We start from the raw sequence: 18522 nt of genomic DNA on the forward strand, positions 1-18522 counted from the left end.
AAGCAACAGTGCTAACCACTGCGCTACATCCATTGAAGGAGGACTGCCAACACCACCATTTTTCAATACTAGTTTTAGTGGCTTTTATAAAATTCTGGTTTGGCCCAAACTAATTGCCTATGGTTTGAGTTCTTGTCAAACCAAACTTTTAGCAAAGTTCAAACCAAAACAGAGTTCTACAGGTACAGTTCGCTCAACACTAGTAGTACATTATTACTTCCCGAGGCATCCTGTCCAAAATGCATAAACTAGTACACTTAGAGGGGGTCCATTTTGACTTTTACTATTAAAAGCATTCTTTTCTATGTAGACCATGTGCAGAAGCTTCGACTGGTAGGGTTTATATTAGGCTTGTCCTGATCTCTACAGGCATAAGATTAGGATGTATGCAAACTTTATTCTGGGAAATTGACGGGTGTTGGGGGAGTAGTCTGATGACAATAAAAAAGGTGTAAATAGGGATTGCAAAGGTAGTAGTTGATCAGGGCATAATAATAACCCTACATAGAGCCCAGAGGCAAGCCAGATTATTGGAGGACACATGGGGCACATGCTTGGGGTCTCCACCATATTGGGGACCTAGGGAGTATATACCACCCACCCTCTCTGGTGACCATTCAGTGACTGAGATGTCAGTTTGGGAAAGTCCTTCATGGCTAATACTCGCACAGTGAGTCATGGCAAGAGTGGGATGATGGGATTGGTCTAGTAAGGAGTGTAACACATATAACAGGGCATGGCTAACTTACAGCAGGAGTAGGACTTTTTAGGTTACAAGAGTAGTGTTTAAAACAGTGACTTAAATGTACACCTCCCTGATAAAACAGTATGTACCTTCCCTGATATGCATGTACACTCCCCCCAATATATACACTCCTGGACCTCAACACTAGGGGCATCTATGGAGGGGTCTTACATTGGTGGCTGTTTCTCTGTTGCTTTTTTTAGTGACCCGTGAATGGAAGTGTGAACTGAACCTGATCTAAGATCTGCAGATATTTCAAGTCACTGATGGCATTGAACATGCTTCCTGACAGTGTTCTACTGCTGATAGCTCCAGTTCCAATGTCCAGTCAGTGGGCTACTTGGCTGCTGGTCAGGTTCTTTCCTCCCCTTCGGGCATCAAATGCACAGATGAGGATGCCAAGCTGGCACTGTGATTCTGCAGGGCTGGATGGTGTGCAGCACTGCACTTGATTCCTCCAATTGCATCGCTGGCACAGGGATCATAATAAAAAAGCCAGTAAAAAATACATTAGCATGTTTCCACTAATGGGAGCCATGGCTGTGGACTTGATGACTGTAGTGGGTGACCAGGTAATGGGCCATGCAGTGATCCTGTCTAGCCTTAAGTGGGGAGAAGGCTACGTATGCATATAGCCCTTTTAAAGTCTAACAGAGTTGCCTACTGTCATCACAAGTAACTCCTATAGACTTTAGCAGAGAGGGCCACATGAATATATAGCCTCCTGCCCTACATGTGACTGCAATATAAGATCAAATGATTTCAGGGTACCAGAAGTGTGATGGGATCATTCCACTAAATTTTTTTACCAGGGTCTTCCACCCATCTTAATCTGTTCCTGATCCTACAAAGCAGATATGAAATGTAATTTTAGACTGTGCAGCAATGATTCTAGCCGAATCCTTAAATATACAATACCGTCTTTACCATATAAATGATTAAGTAAAATAATTAGTAGTGTGAAACTGAATGATATCTCAAGTATATTGCGTTATATAATGAAATATATGAATGCATTCTCTTTGTAGACTATTATTGAAGAAATCAGTTTCCACGAGCACAATCATAAGATAAATTAGTGAAACCTAACCCATTAAGTGGATACTAACGGCCCATTAACAAGTGGCAGTAAAAGGCAGTAGTAAAACATTTTTAAACATTAAAGATGCAATAAAGAAAATTGAATTGGGTTCTTCATTCTTTACTGCCCCTGCTGGTTGGATGTAGTAATGCAAGCATAAAAAAGCTTCCTGATTTATAACTCGGCTTTATGAGTTCTACATTTATATCGCAGATCATTTAGTATTTCCTCCTGTTTCTACAGCACTGCCATATTTTTATGTGCGAGTATTTGGTTTGAGTATGAATACGATTCCTAATCAGTCACCTTGGACTGCATAGTTGAATACCCAGAATCCTTCACTTATCTGATTGTTATCGGAGATGTGACATTATCAGACAGAGCTGAGCACTACATCAGACTCTTCCACTGACACGATGTTCTGCTGATTTTGTCACTGTATGTACAAGATATTTTTGGAACATTTTCAGGTGAATTTGTTATTTGTCATTTCTAGGCAAATATTTTGCACATTGGGGGCGGCCCCTAATTTAGTTTTTTCCATTATTTTACATAACATTTTTTACAAGCTTGCCTGGGGCTGATAGTGGGCAAGCCAGGGACGCCCTTAAACTGTCCATCTGAATGCAAGAATTTTTATTCATGATCCCATGCACTTCATACAAACAAAACATTGCATTCGAAAGGGTATTGTGTGCCAGCACGAATGGATCCCAACCTCCATAGTATATCTAAATGTCAAAAGTACATACAGTACTTGTTAACAAAACTGTCACCCCGGTGCATATGTAGTTTTTTCATTCCAAATACAGTCTGAGTCAGGTGACAACGTAGACACATGTTGACAGCAGCGACATTTCGGGGAACGTTCCCCTTCCTCAGGCCTGTACTGTTGCTTTTGTACAAGCTATGGTGGCTCTCCAAGGTATTAGTGTTAGTTCAGCCAGGTTCAGTCAAGGATGGCGATGGAGAAGTATGGCCCTGTGTGTCTTGGTGATTGGTTAAGCTTAACATGATAGCTAGGCCCTGAAAGCATGAGAGCACATAAGCATGGGGATGCAGTATTGGTCACGTGGGCAGAAGAGTTATGATAAAAGGGTCTAACATCCCCAATAAATGAAGAAAGGGCGTATGCTGGCATTCATGTGGGAGAGAAAGGGGTCGGAGTTGGGTGTTGAGTAGCGTAGCCTTGAAATGTAAGGGTTAGCATGGAGTCCAGACCTTTTATATGTGCAGGTAGTTAAGGGATTAAAAGAGTAGGAGGGTGCTTTGAAAAGAGGGGCTTTTGAGCTCGCCTAAAATATCCCACAGGGGGATTTGAGTCATCTATTCCCGCTGAACAATTGAACAGCCTGCCTTTCCCATGCAAGTTCAGTGCATGGGAAAGGGGTCTTTGTAATTTTATAGTGGCAGTGAGAGGCCTTTCAAGGCACTTAAAGAGGTGTGTTTTGGCAAAATAGGCCATCGTTGGTATGGTACCCCTATATTGTACTCCTTAATAGAAGAGGGGAGTTGGGGTTCCTTTAAGGCTGTGGTTCTCAACCTTTTTCAGCTCAACGCCCCCTTTAGGTATGGGGATGGTGGCAGCACCCCCCAAGCCATACTAGTTTAAATCCAGTCAAAGTTTACCTAGTTTACAAAGATAAAAGTACAAATTAAAATATTAAATACTTTTTTTGGAAAGTTTGATAATGTTTAACAGATTAGCATTAATTGTGAAAACATTCCTCTAAAAATTACCAAAGAAGTATTTTAGTCAGCGAAATTGTGGCTGCTAAAATGTGGGTGCGAAATATTTAAAAACAGGTTAATTGTGGATACAAGAATAAATAGGTTTTATTGCAGAAGATTATTTTTTGGGGAAGCAAGCAATAATACCATCTTTAATTATCATTTGATAGAAATGTACGTCATATAAAGAAAATGCAAGGTACACCTTAATCCTAAATGGTCAAAAGACTAATTAAAATGCAAGAACAATGAAATTCCACTGATAATAATAATAATGTTTGCCACAATCAATCTGTATCATTAATGGCTGCCTTGGCCTGATGAGTGAATGCCAATTTCGCGATATCTGGTTCTAACTTCATCAACCGCAGTCTCAAGTCACCCCTTACACACATATCTGAAGTTTGTTTCTCACTTTTGTCAGGAGCTGCTGAACCGCGCTGAAGCCCCTCTCCACTAAGTATGTAGATGGGAAAGCTAACATTAGCAACTTAACTTCCTGCCACAGGATAGGATGGGAATTTTTCACTTTCACCCAAAAACATTCATAGCCACATTGTTGGAAAAGTGCTTGAGCTTCACTATCATGTTTCAAGTCCATGAACAGCTCCTATAATCTGGGATAAAATTCTCCTGCGTCTGCTGAAAATGGATTGAGTACCCACGTTGGTATTTCAAGGGTACATAGATCATGAAACCTAGTTTGCATGTCTTCTTTGGCTTGTCTGAGGTGTGAGAAAAAAGCATCTAAGTCTACATCATGAAATTTGTCTCTGTCTTCGCGTGCAATTTCTTGAACACTCGAAAACTGACAGAGCCCGCGTCAACTCAGGTTATTGGTTTGAAGGTCCAATTTGGCAATGAAGGAAGAGATTATACCTTTAGCCTTAATGAAATTCATTTTGCCTCCTTGTAGCTTTGTGTTGACCTTGTTGAGTTTGTCAAATATGTCTGCGAGATAGGCAACGTCAAGACATCGTAGTTCGATTTCTTCACAAAGGCTTGGGTCAGTCGGCCGAAGAAACTCGACTTCTGTGTCAAAAAGTTCGAGAAGTGTCGTAAGCACTTTCTTCTTGACAGCCACCTCACTTCGGTGGGTAGGAGTAGATGTTTGAATGATTCGTCATGGTCTTGACAGAGCTTGTGGAAAAGATGCTTGTTCAAAGAGTGCGCTTTTATCTTGTTAACAGCATTAATTACATAGCGCAGAGAATCCGGCAATCTCTCACATAAATGTTTAGAAACAAAGTGCTGCCGATGGATCACACAGTGGGCTGCCATTATGCCAGTTCCATTGGTTGCAGAAGCAAGTACATTTGTTAAAGGGATTTTTTTTCTTGGATTTGCCACATTGTGCTATTAATAAAGAGAATTTATAGGAAGCAAGGAGGCCTTTGTCAGTATTGAGAGCAGATTTTTCAAATAGCATGCCTACAGTGCTGTGGTTTTCAAACTTTGACTTTAAACCTTGGAAAAATAAAATAGGCTTACCCACTTTGTCTGAATACATTTTTGCAACATGATCACTCAGTCTTGAAGGCTTCATAGCTTCATTCGAAAATGCCTTTTCACAAACGAGGCACAAGGAAAGCTGTCCATTTGTAGGAGAAGGCATGAAGTCGTATTTCAAGTATTCATTTGAATATTGACTGCATTTATTCTTCTCTGCCGTTTTCATAAACTATACTTCAAAAATGCACCGCTTATGTCACTCTATCATATAATAATGTATGACTTTTATAACTCCATGACTCCGCTACAGATCAATCACACTGGATAACCTAAAGAACAACCTAACCCACTGTATTCTATAATGCCGCTGATTGGCTGGAACTTTCAATTGTGTGGGTCTCTAGAAGTTGTAGTTTATATCAGTGTCTTGAAAAGACACTTAACATCCACTAAGACTACAACTCCCAGAGACCCACACAAGTGAAAGTTTGAAGCGGTTCTAGCCAATCAGCGGCATTATGGAACACAGCAGGTTAGGTTGTGCTGTAATTTATCCAGGATTATGAAGTGTGATTGATCTGTAGCGGAGTCATTGAGTTATAAAAGTCATACATTATATGACAGAGGTGCTCAGCTTGCACACAACTCCTATTACATGTAAGTGATGCATATGGAAATAATTGCCTCGGTTTTCGTCTGTTTTGGATTTCACCAATTGTTTTTGGATGGATTGGATTATCGACAAAAACCAAGGTATCACTACTAATTTTTAGAAGAATGTAGTTACTAGACAAAACGAAAAAATAAACAAAGCAATCACAGAACGCCCCCTTACCGCCCCCTTGATGTTCCAACACCCCCCTTCTGCCCCTTTTCGTTCCACCGCCCCCTTGAGAAGTATAAATGCCCCCTAGGGGGCAATAACGCTCATGTTGAGAACCACTGCATTAAAGGATAGGTCCAAAGGAATTGTTGGTTCTCAGTTTGTAGTTCCGATTATATATTTGTCACCCCAACTCAGCAAGTGTGGCTGGGGGATAACTGCTATTATTACTACGATACTAAACAATCGGGTGCTGGGTCTGACCTCCCTGGTGTTTATCTAATGTTATAACGATGGCAGAAGGTTTTAATGTAAAGTTGACACTATTATATGATTAAAGTGGAAAATGTTTTAATATTGACGTGTAATTTTTCAGTAAAGTAAGCTGTTGTGACCTACAATTCCAACGTCACCCAGCATCCTGTGGTTATTATTTGGTATCAAGAGAGGAGTAAACTTAAAGTGAAGTTTGGGGAAGGGTGGGTTAGGTAAACTTGGGGGGAAGTAGTAGACGTTTGTTGTAGTGCATGCCGTTAGACGGAAAAACTATACCCTTAGTTTTGCCCTCGTGTAACAAGCTGGGTCATGAGACATTACAATGCAATAGTACAAAACCCATGAGTGGGTGGGGTGTGACTAGCCGCATGAGGGTAGCAGCTAATGGAAACAAGGTTTCCTTGTAGAATGAGAAGTGTCAGAGTAATTAGTGGAGGTAGAATATACTGCATCTGAGACTCCGGGCTTAGGGGCTAACCACTCTGACTTTTTCTGCATTTGTTTAACGTATCTGAAGCCTGCCCTGGCCTCACCGCTGGTCTCTGGACCTGTACTCCGTACATCATACGCACACATGTTCATTGTCTATTGAAAGTTGGGTGAAAATTATTATGGGCACTGCACTGACATTCAATAGAAGCAGAAATGCAGTGAGCACTAATGCAGGGGGTTTACTTTACTTCTACGTGAGTACACATAACACACTGTAATAAAACCTTGAGTTTTGCTGAATGATAAACTTGACTCTGCTGTGTCTGCTATACCTTGGGTTTTGCTATGTCTGCTTTACTTGCTAAACCTTGAGTTTTGCTGAATTACAAATTGAACCCTGCTACAACTACAAGATTCACCTCTACTATCAATACGCTTATATGTGGGTTGCAAATGACAAAACGGGTTTTAAATCTGTTACTCCACCTGGGGCCCCTGTTATTCGTAGGCACGCTCAGTACAGATCTTTGCCCCACAGGGCTCAGGAAGTGAGTACCTATTAATATTGTGGTATGCATATGTGTAAGTGATATGATTTGTATAAAAGCTTTTAGCATTTTTTTCTTATATTTCTGCAAGTTGTTAATACAATTCTTATTCTCCACTGGATATGTCAGTAAAGTGCAGGTGCTGTACGGAGGGACTGACCTGTTCGACTATGAAGTTAGAACGACGTTCAATAATGACATGTTACTGGCATTCATCAGCAGCAGTTGTATCGCCATCCTGGTGTACATCCTCACCTCCTTCTCCGGTACAGTGTCACCTCCAGAAATATTCACAGCATCCAAGTGCAGATTAATGATACTCTTTCTCAGCCTATACTGCTCCTTCTGCCTTTAGTTCTACTTTTGCTCCTTATTTCTGTGTTTCTTCTTTTACCCCTCCTCACACTAGTTCCCCTTCTGCTCTTCCTTCCCCCCTCTATTTTTTCTTTTGCTCTTCCTTCTTCCTCTATTATTCTGTTGCTCCACCCGCTGCTTTATTTCTTTTTTCATTATTGTTCTCCTTTTGCTTCTCATTGCTCTTTATTTCTACTTTTGCTCTTCCTTTCCCCTCTATTTCCTTTCTTGCTCCTCACTTATCTATATTTTCTCTTGCTCATATCTCTATTTCCTCTTCTGCCCCTCTTTCTCACTCTATTTTGTCTTCTGCACACCGTTCTCCCTCTATTTCCTCTCTTACTCTTCCTTCTCCCTGTTTTTCCTTTTGTTTCTCCCTCTAGTTTTCCTTTTGCTGCTCTTTCCCCTGTTCTGCTCATTCGCCCTTCTCTTTCCTCTTTTGCTCCTCCTTCTTCCTTTATTTTCTTCCTGCTCCTTCTCTATATTTCTGTTTTTGCTCCTTCTTCCCCTCAGTTTACTTTCTGCTCTTTCTTTTCTTTCTATTTCTTTCCTCTTTCTCAATTTTTTCATCCATCTCCCTTTGTCTTCTCTCCCTCTATCATATTCCTATTCTGTTCTCATTGTTTATATCTTCATTCTTATCAGATTCACACATATTTAGGGGGTTTATGGACACTCAGTTGGCTCTCCAATCATCATGGGAAGATGTTTACCTTTCAGTCCCCATTTCACTTTGAGCTGAACGGTCACAAATTAAAAATTGTTGGATTTGTCCATTAATTGTATTGAGTGTCATTCATTGGGTCTTCTCCTCCCTTCTCCCATACAGTGTTCCTCACCTTCTTTGGGATTGCCAGCATTGGTCTGAGTTGCCTTGTGGCCCTGTTCCTATATCACGTGGCCTTTGGAATACAGTATCTTGGGATCCTCAATGGGGTGGCAGCTTTTGTCATTGTTGGGATAGGTGAGCATTTTATAATATTGCAAATCTTTCTATTGACTTGTACAATATGTTCATAGATTGTATCTTCTACATGTGTTTACAAGGCTGGAATGTAGCATCGGCCATTGGGTCCTCCACCCTCATTCCCACTATGTGCAATGTGTTGTAAACTTTATATCTGGTGGCTTGTTTAGAAGCAGTGAAAACAGCCATCGCTTCACCCAAGTAGTATTTAGCAGTTCTATGAATCTCTATTGCTCTGCTATGGTACCATACATATGCGCTCCATGGATTCAGCCATCAAGAACAAGCAAAGATGGGCAAATATTAGGGTCTTTTAGACTTGAGATGGCCTGCAATGATCTGGGTAAAGATTCTGTACATGTTATGACAATGGTGGGGTAGAGAGGGGACCGACATACACCTACGGTTGCCCTGTTATTTCATTGTATTCCAGTTACTACGTAGATACTGAATCATAGTATACTTCGCTTGATATTACTTGGTAGTATTGTTTTTAATTTCCCTCCTCCACACACTGTAGGCCAATACATGTAAAAGTATGAATGTATCTTTGGTTTTCTGGCCTCCATGCACCCATGCAGAGCTCATGCAGTAGTGACAGTGTGTGTGAGGCAGACGGATCTGCACCGCTGTGTCAGCAACAATCTGAACAGACAGTTGAAAAGAGGAAGACAAAGCAACTAAAGTGATGTATCTTCCAGCAGATAACGCCAGGAAGATCACAGGGGTAATTGCTCTGTGACATTATGAGCATCTATGATCTGTAACGTTCCCCAGGCTGAATGTTCAGCTTAGAACAAGACATTTCCCACAGATTACAATGACGCACGGTGCAGTTGACACTTCGCTGGAAAAGGGACAAATAGAAAATGTGAAGACGTCCTTTTAGTGTCCTTTTTATATGCAGCATTGAAAAACATTCTATTCTGTATCATCCGGTATATAGTAGTCGTATGTACTAAACAGCCAAATGTCATTTGCTGTAGAGGTCATGGGGGCAGGACTGACTAATGGCGGATGTGGGCTCTTGGGTAACAGTCACAGTTAGCTCTCTGCCTGCCATACTTCAGCATGGCATGTGTTGTGAATGTTCATCTGATTGACATCAACCCTTCAAGCCATATCGGTCCAGCTCTGACTCAGTTTAAAGGGTGTTGGCAATGGCCCAGATGGAGGCGATGCACATTATGGTTACCTGTATTGATTCCAATTTCACTGTTAGTATTTTACCTGCTATAGACTGTTGGACTATGGAGTCTGCTGTGAAAAAAATCAAAATGGCACCCCCTGCTGGTTCCTGCTTCCAGAACACATAATAATAGTGATAACCAGCGCACAAGAAGGGGTAGCTCTTGTTACTGCTCCCCACGCCTTCATATCCTTTGAAGAAGGAAAGACGTACCCCCTCAATCAGTTATTGAGAGTAGAGCCACATGGATGATAGGAAGTTAGCACATGATCAAACAAAGTTAGGTCCTCCTTACCTTTAGGGTATGTATACCTTGCCGTGATTCTGTTATCCAGCCTTTAACTAAAGGAAGCAATTGTGATAATAATATTATATAATGATATTGCTACAATATTCATGTGATTCCACAGTACATTCTATTTAGTATATTAGATGTAGAGCCGCCAGAAATATTGTGTGTAGCCTAAAAATCTTGGGTCTTTTGCATCCTTATGCTGGTCTCTCTATAATTGTGACGAGTGGGTGGTCTGCTCTTGGCATGGAGCTGTAGAGCAATCAGCTGCCTTCCCCTGCTGCTCCCTCTCCCCTCTCACAGCAAGTCTTGCACTCAGGCTCCTCCTGTTTACTGTGTTACTGGCAACTAGATTTCTGGTTACCTTCTTCCTGTCGTGAGTTGTCTCTTCTGTATTCCAGCAGATGTTTCCATAGTTCTTCCTGCGCAAACAATGCTTGATGGGAAGTCCTGATCCATCCAACCTGTGTCGCTTTGAATTTCCAGAAACAGACTTATTCTGTCATCACTTCTGTTTTTGCAGTTTCATTTGTTGTAAACTTTGATTCTCCAGCATAAAATCCAATTGAAAAAAGGGAAGACGTTTGGAGTTTCTGATGCTGCAGTGAAATCCTCAGTGTCAAGCTGCAGCAATTTTGTGTTTATATTACATTTCACTTTTATCATTCTACTGCTTTTAGATGAGCATCGATTCTTGTTCCTTTTTTTTTGTAAAAGAACTCGCATATTCTGCACTTTAAGAGCTGAGTCACATAATAGACATTCACAGAGTATTTTATAGCACCATCCAGATGTATCACTCTTTAATGCACTGACATAACCCAGATTATTATAATGCTGCAGTGACAGTATAAGTCATGATTACTACCATGCAGTGACAGTACCAGGCCTTCTAATTAGAATGCTGCAGTGACAATATGAGTACTCATTACTATAATACTACGGTGACAGAGTTCTGATGTTATAATGCTGAAATGGTATTATGAGTTCTGATGTAATCCTGACTCTGGATCATTATAATACTGCACTGACAGTATAAGTCTTGATTATTATATTGTGGCTTCTTTCACAGGGGTGGACGATGTGTTTGTTTTCATAAACACCTATCGGCAGGCAGATCAGATCCGAGACCCTCGTCAGCGGATGATCCATACTGTACAGACTGCTGGAAAAGCCACATTCTTCACCTCCTTGACTACAGCATCAGCCTATGCAGCTAATATCTTCTCCCAGGTCAGAAATACATTAAAATCTATAGAACTTTCCCTGCATTCAATACTTGCTGTATACATCCATGCACAGAGAGCTCCCTCTATTGGTAGGGGTATACCGCTTGAATTGTATCATTATTATTGCTTATTTATTTTAAAGCACTGTTAATTTCAGGGTGCTGTGCATATGAGTAGAAGGGATAAATACATATAGAAATTGACAGGTACATTAAACATGGACTAAGGGTGCACTTTCCTGCTTCGTTTGAGGAGTAGAAAAGAAAAATCTCTGCGCCTGAATGGCTTCATCTCTGGATGGAACCGAACTGCGCCAGATGGACCCCATTGACTATAATGGGATTCGCCCGCTTTCTGCCCAGCTGCCCCACTTTTGAATGGAAGAAAAAGCGTTGCTTGCAGCACTTTTTCTTCTAAAATTTTGAGCTGGATCTGTGATGGAACCGGCGGCCGGATGTTCTGACGCAGATGTGAAACCAGCCTAAGTGACTTACAAAGTGATACAGATGGAGATAGGACCTTGCTCCAAGGGCTTACAGTCTTCAAGGGAAGGGGGAAGGAGACAATAGATGAGAGTAGAAGCTGCTCACATAGTGATGTCAGCAGGGTTTTTGCAGGTTGCCTTGATATGTTTTCAGGTAAGTAGGTGGAGAGTCTGATGTGTTGAGGTAGTGAGTTCCAGAGTACACTATCCTACCAAAAGTATTTGGACACACTTATAAATAGAATAGATCATGCTATTAGTGTGTCACATGTCCCAAACCATGTTACATGAGATAGAGACCCCTAGAGATGTCAACCATAGTTTGTGACAGGAACTGCACACTATTTGATATGTTGGTCATGCCAATGCACACAAGCTGTCCATCACAAAGTGCAATACATCAGCCCATCTACAATGGAGTAAAGAGTGTCATCATTAGATAGTTGAGCAGTGAAGTGAGAAATCCCGCTGTTCTATCTTGGATGTACCTGGGTGTGGAGGAGCCTGGGGAATGTATTCTGCCTGATTGTGTTGTGGCAACAGTTAAGTACAGTGGAATTCTTCTATGGTCTGGGGATGAGGCATGGTCTCAGTCTGTTGGTTGTAGTGACAAGAACCATGAACACGGAGGTGTACCTTGACATTCTAGACCAGTGTTTCCCAACTCCACTTCTCACGGCATCCCAACAGGTCATGTTTTCAGGATATCCTATAGTAAGAACACTTGATCCAATGTCTGAGGCACTGACAATAATGACATCACTTGTGCAATACTGAAGAGATCCAGAAAACATGCCTGTTGGGGGTCCCTGAGGTCTGAAGTTGGGGAAAAGCTGTTCTAGAAAACAATGTGCTGCCGACAATGTGGCAATCCTCTGTAAATGGTCATCAATACTTCCAACAAAACAATGTGCCTTGTCACACATCCAACGCTGGAAGTCTACTGAACGTTGGACCAGAAAATATGAACAGCATCCATCTTCTTTGAAAAAACTTCACAGACGTTTGCAGGCTGAATGGAGGAAATAAATACCAGCTGAAGTGTATCAAGCATTCGTTTGCCATTAGCATGCCACGAAGAGTATCCAATGTCATTAGGGCCAAAGGAGGCCTTACTAAGTATTAACATATGGAAATAAATACTGCTTTTGAATGGGTGAAATAGAGCACAAAGCCACAGGGAAAAGAACACATCTGGACCTCATTAGGCTAAATAGCCTTTTAAATCAGAGCTCGGCTGTGTTGCATGTGCATATGAACAGGCCCTGCGTGCACAAAAAAGTACAGTACAATGAGTAGGCACGTGCGCAAAAGTGCCTCGTTCATAGCGCAAATACATTGCACTGAAGCGTAGACATTTGCACATACTCTCCAGTGAAGGAGCCCCCTAAGGAGCTACTAGCAATTACTCTGCTTGTGTGTGCTCACAAATTGACAATGAGAAACAAGATGGATTTTTGAATGTATTTAGCCTCCTGAATGATTACTAGCCGCGGACTATGTGACAGTGTGAGTCATTGTCATCTCTTGTCTCTCTGCAGATTCCCGCTGTTCACGACTTTGGTCTGTTCATGTCCCTCATTGTCTCCTGTTGCTGGGTGGCTGTTCTGTTTATTATGCCGGCAGCCCTGGGTATATGGGGAGCCTACATCTCTCCGCTGGAGACATCGTGTCATTCAAAGTGAGTAGAACACATCCTGATTATCAAACACGGAAGCAAACGAGCGTCTCTAGTCACACTGCAAAAAGACTCACTCTGCACCTTGCTAGAGCAAGAATGGAAGGCCTAAAAGCTATTGACACCTGAAACTATCTAAAAAGTATTGAGGCCTGAGGTGGATTCTTAGCCAAATCCTTGGGCAAAAGATATGTAGAATTTTGCATAATGTCATTGCTCCTATGCATCAATAATATAACAATGTAGCATGTTTACATATAGTATTGGTTCCAAATGTACTACTGTGTACTGTGCAGAATAGGTATGTGCCGTCACCGCTACAGACAGCACTCAAATGTCACTCCTCACACACCAATGGCTGCAGGATCAGGTGATACAACATCATCACAAAGACACGTAGGGTTCTGCATCGGAGATGCAAATGCAAGACGCTGGGAAATTCTTAATTGAGGCTATTTACTTCATTTTTTTTATTTTTGATGTATTGGAGCAATAACAAATTGGTTGCAAAGACTTTAATACAAGAATAATGATGATTTATAAGGACATATTATGATTCAATTTTTGTTAACGGGATTCTATAGAACATTCCCCAGAAGAAGGTACATACCTTTTCTGCATGGTTTGATTAATGTTCACATTTTTATCTCTTCTGAATTCTATACTTACATCATCACCCATGTTAATTGCTGTAATTACTGTTGGATGTCCTCATTATTCTCTCTATTCAGGGTGTGAACAAAGGCGCTGCAAAACGCGTCACTAGGATTTTTTTAAGCAATGACTGCTTTATATATATATATATATATATATATATATATATATATATATATATATTGCGGCGCTTTGCCGAATGGCTGTGTGAGGAAGGCTTTACATGAATTGCTATATAAAGGCAGTATAGAAGCACCAATTTTTATCAAGCCTTAATATTTCACCAATAGAAATTCATGTGCCCCTACTCTTCTTTCATCCGGCCCTGACTTCCTATGAAAGTATACAAGTTTTTCTAAAAAAAAAGCATCATTGTATGCTCCATCATAGGTATTCTCCTCCCCCCAGAGGAAATACTCATAGGGCAGAATAATTCTGTAATATGATATAACAGCACCATATGGCAACACATGAAGCCTTCAGCTCTGTAGAGTGGGACTCTGCCTAGGAGTGTAGCTAAACCCTGGTTTCTGAGAAAACTCCCTCTGCCACATAAGACTTTAGTATTATTAACGGCTTTATATGGGTATTTCAGCTAGAAGCACATATGCTGTATTAGTAAGTTAGGTTATATAAATGCTAGATTAGCAGGTATCTCACTACTGGGACCCCCAGTGACTAGCAAAATGGGGACCCTAGTCCACTGTTTTCCCCAGCTGCAGGACTATAGCTATGAGGGGTTTGGATGGAGCTGAGGTTGCACATGCACCCTGCCATTCCATTCAGAGTTTATTTTTCTGATGGAAGCAGCTGAGCACTTATAGGGTTAAGGTCAGACTCTGACTCGGCCATTCCGAAAAACAAATCTTAAAGAACCATGCCTTAGTTGACTTACTTGTGTGCTCTATTGTTAGGCATGGTCTTGTTGCATCACCCAACGTCTCTTCAGCATGAGGTAATGGACTGCTGCCCTTACATTTTCCTGTAAAATGTTTTAAAGCACCATAACATAAATTGTTCCTTCAGTGGTGGCAAAGTGTACAGGCCACGAGGCAGCAAAGCAGCCCAAACCATGATGTGGAACATCAAGGTGGCCTCAGGCAAACTTGAGACAGGCATCAATTATTTTTTGGACAGCAGTGGCTTCCTACATGTTGTCCTTCTATGTCCTTCAGTGTTTTTCCTAACATATTAGCATCAGTCTTGAATTTTCTATATTCGTTGATAGTTTGTCTAGTCGTACATAGATGTACACCCATGTTTTTAGCATTGCTATTGCAGTCTTTTCCAGCTTCATGCATCTTTGTGACATGTCTGCAAGTTGTTTGTATCAAAGCGTAGTTCACACTAATTAATCTTTTTTGAAAAGAGCAGATTTGTCAGTAACCAGGCTTTGTGTGCCTTTATTTAATGGGCAAAGCACTTGTGATGCTCTCACTTTTAATCCTATCTCCTTCATCGAAACACTTTTTGCCAATTACCTTTTGGAAAAGCCTTTAACACAGAGGTTCTCTTATTCTTTCACCTTGCCATGTGGATGTTTTCAAAATGTGCTCAGTAAAAAACTAGTCAGACCGACATGGAATATTGTGTACAGTTTTAGGCACCTGTGTGCTAGAATGATTATCAAAATTAGGGTTATTTAGTTTAGAAAAACTACAGCTTAGAGTCTGACCTAATAACGATGTATAAATATATCAGGGGACAAGACAGAGATCTCTCCCATCATCTATTTCTACCCAGGACTGTGACTATAGTATCCTCTATGTCTAGAAGAAAAAAGGTTTCTACACCAACATAGAAGGGGGTTCTTTACTGTAAGAGCAGTGAGACTATGGAACTCGCTGCCTGAGGAAGTGGTGATGGGGAACTCACGAAAAGAGTTCAAAAGGGGCCTGGATGCCTTTCTCGAAGTATAACAATATAATATGTTATACTCACTAGATTGATTTATGGTTGTTGATCCAGGGATGTATTCTGATTGTCAGATTGGTATCATGAAGGAATTTTTTTGGAGTGCAACAATATTACATGTTATAGTCACTGATTACTTCAGAAGGGTCGGTGATCCAGGATTATTCCGATTGCTAGATTAGAGTTGGGAAGGAATTTTTTGCCTAAAATTAGGTAAATTCTAGATTGGCTTATACCTCCTTGGGGTTTTATGCCTTCCTCTGGATCAACATTGCAGGATAACAGGCTAAACTGAATGGACACAAGTCTTTGTTCAGCCTTGCATGCTATGATTTTTTGTTGCGCAACCTTCAGAACTTCCTATTGACTAGGTCTGTAGCGGTCTCTACTATTAAAATTCCTCTCAAACAAAAGGCCCATGGGCCAAATTTGGACCGCCACCTCATTTTATGGGGCCCGCCGGACGTACATCAAACCTAACAGAAATTCTCTTCACCCTGCCTGCAGCTCTGGTTCTTTGGCACCAATGCAGAGTCTGTGACTACTGACCTTCACCCCCAGCCAGTGTCTGTGTACGCCATCCTGTATGCAGTGCAAATGCTTAGGTGACAGGTCAGTGGTCACAGACTCAGCAGCGGCTGTCTACGGGACGGAGCTGCAGGCTGAGTGAGTGGAAAGCCTGTAGGGATACTGCTGTTACTACCAGCACTACTATGGGGATCACTGTTACTACTGGGGCCACTTGTGGGTCACTTACTACTGCCGCCACTATGGGGGTCACTATCACTACTGCGCATTTGCACATGGCTTCTATTCAATACATATCACATGCACAAAAATTGTGCACATAATACGCTGCCCAAATACACTCATATGAACGAGCCCTTACTATACAATTACAATCGACCTTTTGAAAGCAACCATGAGGCTGATGTGGCCCTCAGTGAAAATGAGTTTGACATCCCCGATCTAGAGCATCACATCCTAAGCTACAGTTTTGAAGTATACTTCAAGGATTATGCTTCAAGCTCCAGTAACTCACATGAGAGGTTCTTGTCCCCATGTTCAGCTGCAGTGAACGGTGTCTGAAGAAAGACAGCTTGGATATTCACGAGGATCTACTTTTAGGCCAGGACCCCTATTCTAGGCCAGTTCCCGGCACAGTTCCATACCTGGATGATGACATTCCCCTCCTGACAGTTGAAGATGATGCAGGTAGGTTTATAGTGATGTCGCATTGTGACCAGTGATAATTTATCTCTAATTAGATTGTTTCATTGGACAATTTTAAATTGACCTAAATGCTTTTTTTACATCAGTCATGTATATAGAGGATACAAAGATACAAATTAGGCCACTGTCAGGAACTGCTTAACACCAACACACAAAAACTACTGGCAAATGAAGGTTTGCATCACTTAAGTACCTTCAGTACCTCTTTGTTTGATGACACTGAAGTACTTATTGAGACCACATCCGTGTTTAGCTTCTCACCATCCATTAAACTGGGGATGGGGCCAAAGTGGAATGGGTCCCCTCTCTCCAAGGACCCCATAACAGCTGCATAGGCTGCCTGTAGAGTACTGTATATGACATGGGTTTCCAAAATTGGACAGCCCCTTTGAAGAGGCTCTGCCTGCTTGGACCCAACATATGTCACCTCAGGAAAGGGGAAATGATGAGACATTAATAAATAATGTATGCTTTTACCCAGTGGCTTTTGAATTCGGTGACGTCCCTCTGGTCTCTGTACTGCCGGATAATTTTGAACAGAAGACAGACGTAGACAGAAGAGACCAAGTGATACAATGGTTTCATACCATCTTGCACCATTGTGTTCTATGGACATCTGATAAGGGCCGGCACATCACTGTTGGTAAGAAGTACTGTTACTTAAAGGAACACTGCAAGCAAAATTCTTGAATGTTTTAGACTGTGAGGGTGAAACAAGACACAGAGGCTACTGTTATGAATCCCTGTGCCATACTTGAACCCCTCAGGCTCTGCATTAGGTGAAATACCATTTATCAGTTTTCTCTGGATTGTTCCTTTAAATAGTAAATTTGCAATAGTACTAAAATTTTGAAAAATTAACTGACATTCCCTGAAAACAATTCTTTTGTCTCCCTAATTTCCAGGTATTTTTGTAGTTCTCCTTATCCTCTCTATCTCCTTTGCGTCCCATCTTCATCCGGCCAGTCGAGCTCCAGTCCTCTTCAGACCAGACACTAATATTCAGCTGCTCTTGGACCTCAAATACAATCTCAGCGCAGAAGGAATTTCCTGCGTGACTTGCTCAGGTAACTGCCCATTATATCTACATTGTCCGATGGACCGTAGAAGAAGGCTCTGTAAACTTTATTTTTATGTAGAAAGCTGGTATTGGCCTGCTGTCTGTATGTTACAACTGATTGCATATTTTTAGTCCTTATGATTGGTTGAGCATTGGTTAAAAAGTAAAGAAAAAATTAAAAAAGAAGCAAAATGTTTTTTTTTTTTGGAAAAAATCTGAATTATACTTTAGGTGAAAATTATGTCTATTTTAATGTTATGTGCTGGTAGGACAAACTATGGACACTCAAGTTTATGGAGGAGACGTATCTTCGAACATTAAAATAATGGAGTTGTGTCTTTTGTGGGGGATTAACGGAACCCTTAGGGGAGTCCCTTCAT

At 41.2% G+C, this 18522-nt stretch overlaps 1 protein-coding gene across 1 annotated transcript in view; it reads left to right on the forward strand.

Moving 5' to 3' along the window:
* Positions 1-18522, forward strand: part of DISP3 (dispatched RND transporter family member 3) — a 127106-nt gene that overhangs the window by 49933 nt on the left and 58651 nt on the right. Inside the window, exons 4-10 of the mRNA XM_066607453.1 lie at positions 7218-7354; positions 8272-8406; positions 10963-11123; positions 13145-13284; positions 16919-17064; positions 17564-17725; positions 17988-18149. Of these exons, the coding sequence (XP_066463550.1) occupies positions 7218-7354; positions 8272-8406; positions 10963-11123; positions 13145-13284; positions 16919-17064; positions 17564-17725; positions 17988-18149 (1043 nt within the window). The remainder of the gene's footprint in view (positions 1-7217; positions 7355-8271; positions 8407-10962; positions 11124-13144; positions 13285-16918; positions 17065-17563; positions 17726-17987; positions 18150-18522) is intronic.

This window comes from Eleutherodactylus coqui, chromosome 6, assembly GCF_035609145.1.
Source record: "Eleutherodactylus coqui strain aEleCoq1 chromosome 6, aEleCoq1.hap1, whole genome shotgun sequence".
Lineage (NCBI taxonomy): Eukaryota > Metazoa > Chordata > Amphibia > Anura > Eleutherodactylidae > Eleutherodactylus > Eleutherodactylus coqui.